This window comes from Herpailurus yagouaroundi, unplaced genomic scaffold, assembly GCF_014898765.1.
Source record: "Herpailurus yagouaroundi ecotype Mexico unplaced genomic scaffold, PumYag 188, whole genome shotgun sequence".
Classification (NCBI taxonomy): Eukaryota; Metazoa; Chordata; class Mammalia; order Carnivora; family Felidae; genus Herpailurus; species Herpailurus yagouaroundi.
In genome coordinates, this window is record NW_024412419.1 from 12027595 (window position 1) to 12033594 (window position 6000).

The 6000-nt window shown below is 44.8% G+C and overlaps 1 protein-coding gene across 1 annotated transcript in view; it reads left to right on the forward strand.

The window, feature by feature from the left end:
* DDX1 (DEAD-box helicase 1) overlaps window positions 1–1659 on the forward strand; it is a 37071-nt gene extending 35412 nt beyond the window's left edge. Inside the window, exons 24-26 of the mRNA XM_040496116.1 lie at window positions 144–239; window positions 524–644; window positions 1322–1659. Coding sequence (XP_040352050.1) covers window positions 144–239; window positions 524–644; window positions 1322–1452 — 348 coding nt within the window. The 3' untranslated portion in view covers window positions 1453–1659. The remainder of the gene's footprint in view (window positions 1–143; window positions 240–523; window positions 645–1321) is intronic.
* Window positions 1660–6000: the final 4341 nt, after the last annotated feature.

Here is a 6000-nt window from a genome sequence, read left to right on the forward strand (position 1 = left end):
GCCAGTAGTGAGTGGACCGCACGTCACACCTGCAATTTCTCTCGTTCCTCGGGGACAGAAAATACTGCAAAAACTAATTGAGAGTAAAGATAACTAGTGTGTTTCCGTCTCTACATGTTAGTGTTTTTCCATCTTTAATGTAGGTTTGGTACCACGTTTGTAGCAGCCGTGGAAAAGGGTGTTATAACACGAGACTTAAGGAAGATGGTGGCTGTACCATATGGTACAATGAGATGCAGGTAAGACTCATAAAAACGTACTGAAATTGGCAAAAATAGACTGCATTTAATTATAAAAATTATACCCCGGCGTTTATCTGTTTGTTGGTTATGAGGAAAAGTAGTGATTTATTACAACGTCAGAGTTTGTAAATTATAACTTGTGAGTTTATCTCTTCAGAAATCTAACTTCCACTTATTCTAAGGATTATAGTCTTCCTGGTTTATTTGATGCTATTAAAATTCAACTCTGTCAAAATGAGATTTTTCCTCAAAAATGCTTTTTGTTTCCTTTCCCTTCTTAGTTGCTGTCTGAGATAGAAGAACATCTGAATTGCACCATTTCTCAGGTTGAACCAGATATAAAGGTCCCAGTGGACGAATTTGATGGGAAAGTTACCTATGGTCAAAAGAGAGCCGCTGGTGGTAAGCTTTGAGTTACTTTTATTTCTGTTCTGAATGTGAATGTGTCCTTTCTGAGCTTCATTGTGTAGAAGAGAGTAGGTAATTTCATCTCATGCTGAGCGTCTGTTTTGGCAGATTAATCATTTCCTCCTATGACTCTCGCAGCGGTTTATCTGTACCTGTCTTGTCACATGCTTTGGTTATGTGATTTGTGTGCCAATGAAGGACAGCAGCTTACCTGTGTCTCTTGAGGTATTCGTGTCATAAAGAGTAGTTGAACATTTATGGAATTATTAGGAAGCGAGAGAATCATGGCGATTTTGACCAAAATTGAAAACCTTCGATTTAATTCAAGTGGTAAAACGCAGCGCACGGTCGCTCCTTTCGCCTGGAATGCCCTCAGCTCATTCCTGAAAAATTTTTCAAGAAATTCAGACTACTAAGCTAGTGCTTTCCAAACCAAAAGAGAGCAGAGGGGAGGGGTTGCTAGGGGTATTGGGACACTATTAGTGAGGCCTAACCATTTATTTATATTGATTTAACATTTTTAAAACTCACTTTTGGAGATAACTTGCCCGGTAGTCCATTTTTATTGCTAGAAGCAATGTTTAAACGGACGTGATTGAGCCAAAGTATTGCTGACAAGTTTTTTCAAGCCTGTCATTTACATGACTTTATAATTTGTGTGTGTGATGCAGGTGGAAACTATAAAGGCCATGTGGATATTTTGGCACCTACCGTTCAAGAGTTGGCTGCCCTTGAAAAGGAGGCGCAGACATCTTTCCTGCATCTTGGCTACCTTCCTAACCAGCTGTTCAGAACCTTCTGATGATTTTAACGTAAACTGAGTAAGATTTGAATAATAAAAGTCTGTAGTCTTAAAACTCTAAAACCGATGTACTGCTTGCAAGCAGCAGTATTTATAGTAACATAAGCCATTAATGCTACGTCTTGCATGTCAAGAAACGTTACTGTTTGGAATTCTTCATAAAATGGCAGCCTAATGAGAATAATAAATTCGATGACTATATTTTTATGAAGGTTTGTGTCTTATTTTTAAAGTAACTTGATAGTTTTTCAAGAAGACGGTGGGTTTATGAAGTCAACTTTATGGGTATGTGACTTTGCTGGAGGAGCTGTGTGGAAACACCACTGGGTATCTTGAGTAGAATTTTTCACAGGAAGTGGTTCTAAATGGAGACGTTCTTGAGATGGTTATAGTCGTCTAGGTGGACGTTGAAGCTAGAGGAGACTCATAACAGGAAAGAAAATTGGGTGATGCCAAGGCAGAAGGACAACTTGCTTAGTTTTAGGGGCCTGGAGTTTTTGAGAGAGGCAGAAAGGTTCTGTGTCTGAGGATTGAGGACTGATTTGTGATGGTGACAGTGAAGATGTATCTTGGACAGTTTACCTTCTTTGTAAGAACCTTTCTTTGCAGATGATAGTTGCCTATGAAGATAAAACTATTCTGCTGTCCCTCTAGGTTTTAAAATTAAACATAGTTCTCTGGAATACATTTCCTCAATCCCTTTTGCCTAAAATACCAGCAGGAAAGGGGAACATTTCAACATGTACAATTGGATTGTTATTTTGTGTCTTCATAAAGTGTTATTCCTGCCTTAGGATTCCTTAAGCACACAGGCTACTCTAAGTTCTTCTTGTGTGATGGTTTTCAAACCTCTTAGCCCCAAAATAGTTTCTTCAGCCAAAATCTTGAGTGAGACTCACTGTAGATGTTAACAGTGGAAAACCGCTGCCCAGTACATGGAGTTGGCCTGTGTGAAACGAGGAGGGGGTCCCATTCTCGCTTAGGTTTTGACCACGTTCTTTGGCGATTTCCTAGAACGACCCCAGCCGACCTCGGAGCCATGCGGTGACAGCTCTCTATAGTCTGCACACATGCATCACTGCTTTAGGAAGGGGTTTTTAACCAGTATAATGGCAAAGGAAAGACTGAGATCCGGACCATTTACACACGAGCCGGGCCAGGTCTGACCTTGCTCGTGTCCTCGTTTTCTAGGCACAGCCGCACAGTTTGCAGGAGCGCGTGTCCACGTGGCCCAGTTTGCAGCACTGGACCTGCAACCTGGCTTCCCTGGGCTCAGCTTTCACTCCTTGTGTGCTTTTGGAAGGTAGTCCTCTGGGACAGGCGGGTAGGCCAGCGAGCACGGCCGCCAAGAGCTGGGAGGCTGTGGGAGGGGCGATTGCGCTTTTCTTCCTCAGACGACTGTCCCGCTGCCCTGACCTGGGCAGCAGAGGTTATAAAGGGCAAGCTGTGTGTAACCGGGCCTGGACGCCCGGCCTGCCCTTTCTCCTCACATCGGTAATCCTGCCCTTCACTCCTCGTCCCTGCTTCCAGAAACCCTTTCCTTCAGGCCTCTGGATTCATGCTGCGAATGTAAGCAACTGTTAAAAGTCTGCATGAAGAGACGGTCACTGAACCACGAGAGATGCTGATTGCCCCCTTATTCCTTTTAGAAATAGCACCTCCTGAGTTTGAGTCGGTCCCAGATCGCCTCGCTGGAGACTCTCTTTCCCAGGTACTGGTCAGTGGGGTATGAGTCAGAGTGATGGGTACAACTTCTAGGTCACATCCTCTACCTGCCCTTTCTCTGCTCTCTCAAGCTGGAACTTGGCTGTGGTATTAGCCAGTGTCCACATTAAGAAAATGTCACACTTAGGGCACGGCAGGGCCACCAGACAACCTGGAGGACCTTGTAGGGGACCTGCACCCTCTCTGGCCGGCCTGGTACAGTACGTTGACTTCTCTGAGCCACCCTATGGTTAGGCCTCCACCCCAGCTGATACAGGACTCTAGGGGCACGGCAGAGTCCAGAAAATGTTAAATATTAACCATCACCTGTTAGTCTTTCTGACTCACAGCTTCAGCGCTGTCTACGCAAGGGTAAGAGCTTAGAGATGTACCCGCAGACCTGTGCCTGTGGCTCTGCCGTTGGTCTCCCCCCTGCATACTCGCCCCACGTTCCCCGTGTCCTAGACCTGGCCTGGGGGTTTGGGAGTCTTGGCACATTCCTCCGCATCGTCTGCCTCGTCTGGCACTCACCATTCTCTTGGAAGCTAGCTTCGGGCTTTGATTGCTAGAGTTATGCTTTCAAAATGACTGGTTTTGGGGGGGGGGGGCTTTTTTTCCTATTTCAAATTTTAATAAACTGAGCTGAGCTTCTCTATTTCCATTTATGTATCCACTTTAAAGAGAACTGATTGTCAAGGCCTCTGACCAGTGGCATTAGTTATAAGATTGCCCAAACCTTGCTTTCCTCATTAGTACCTATTTTCCAATTATAAACAGACATGGGAATTTCAGGTTAGCTGTACCCACCCTCCATACTTTTGACTTCTGTTGCCACTCTCAGAGGGAATCACTCAATAACGCTGGGGTTCATTTTTTTCTTTGAGGTCTTTGGTATACAGGTTAGGTCCTACTGTATATACAATTTTGTATTTTCATGTGACCTAAGTATTTTTCTTATTGTAAATAATGGCTGTGTAGTCCATGGAATGTGCTGGGATATATGTGACTTGCATTCTGACTGCCCTTGAACACCGAGGGGATTGAGGAGGGTGTGAACGTGGGTGTGAATCCAGCCCTAACCCATGCGAGCTGGATGACAGAAGGCCAACTCCTTAGCCTCTCTGATTTAGTTTCTTTGTGTGTAGAAATGGCAAAAACAACTCATCATTCAGGATTATGTTAAGCATTCAGCGAAGTCCAGCAGGTAACAGGTACTCCTAACCATGTTTTCTAGTGTTTCTGCTGTTTGCTGCTGTGAACATCCTTGTTCTCTCTTTGGATTGCTTTCTACCGGATTCCTGGAAACTGGATTGTTGAATTAAAATGAATGATGCTTATGAACATCTGTCAGGGTCATTACCGGATCACTTTCTGCAAGGGTTGTACTGGGTGCCATTCACACTGACAATATAGGAAGAATTCTGTACGATTTATTTTCTGGACAGATAGTACTTGTTGCATTTAAAGTCCGGTTCCATACTGGCTCTTTGTACGGTGCGTGAGTCGGTAGTGGGGTTCAGAGGTTGTCCGCATGTCACATGAGGTTTCTTCGCACACGACTCCTTACTGACCCCGCCCCCGCCCCCACCCCTGCCTCACCGCCATCCTCGTTCTACAAACAAGGTCCCAGCTTGCTGTAAGTAAGGTGCAACTCTTCTTTTCTTTCTTTTTATTTTTTAAGGTAGAAGTGTGTGTGGCAGTGACTGAGAACAGCCCAGATTAAAAAAAAAAGAAAGAAAGAAAGAAAGAAAAGTTGGTTCCCAGCCAGTTCTAAATGGGCAAAACCATTTAGTTATATTTTTCACCTTATTCTGATGTAAGAGGGAAGTACACACTTTCCTGCAGCCCGTGTGGGAGATGTGAGACTCGAGAGCCGTGCAGGGAAATACACCCTGAGCTCTGGGGGCAGGTTCCCTTATGCAGCCATTTTATTATTTTCTTACAGATGCTGACACCTACCAGGGATTTTTCCAAATGACCTTATTTGGGGGAGAAAGGGATATTTGTTAGAAGGGAAAAAATGTGGTGGAACAGGAAGGAAAGGGAGGGATAGTATTTTCTACTCTACAGTAATTGCTAGAGGATTCCTTTGGAGGGAGGAGTGCAAGGGAAGTTTTGTTGTTTTCCATTCTTTTGTTTTAAATAATTACCTTTCGTTTAAGATCATCTAAAGCTCTGGTTTCTCTGACGGGGGTTGCACTTTCACTGGTGAAAAGTGTTGAGGGGATTTGGAAGAACCTGGAGCCGGACGGGCCCGGATCTGACCCCGGCCGCCGTTACCGACTTCTAGCTAGTTAATCACACGCAGAGGTCGGTGGATCGCAGGTGGGACCCAGGAAGGGCCTTTTAACAAACTCCCCAGAAGATGGTGACACCCATGTGCCTCGAACCACAGATCAAGAAACACTATTACAGAGAAATCGCTCTTAGAACTATAATTCTCACTGCAATCTTTTACCCTAAGATTCAGGCAAGATTGATTCAAACTGTTATCTGAGACAGAGGCTTGCGGTCCTAGAATCATCATTCAGTGCTGTTCTGCTGCCTTTGTACGAAAAGTGATACCTTGTTTCCTTTCCTTAGGTTAGTGCTTCTCATTGCTGGCTGCACATTGGGATCACCTGGGAAGCTTCACAAGAAGATCCCGACGTCCGTCCTTCGCCTCCGGACATTCTGGTTTTATTGTTCTGGAGTGGGGCCTGGGTAGCCCAGGTGATGCCAATACGCTGCCGGGATGGAGAGCTGCTGCTGCTTTAAACTGAGCCTGACTCTGGGGATTTCTTGATCCTGTTGCAAATCGTGTGTGCCCTCTGCGCATGCCTAAGCTAATACGAGTGTTAACGT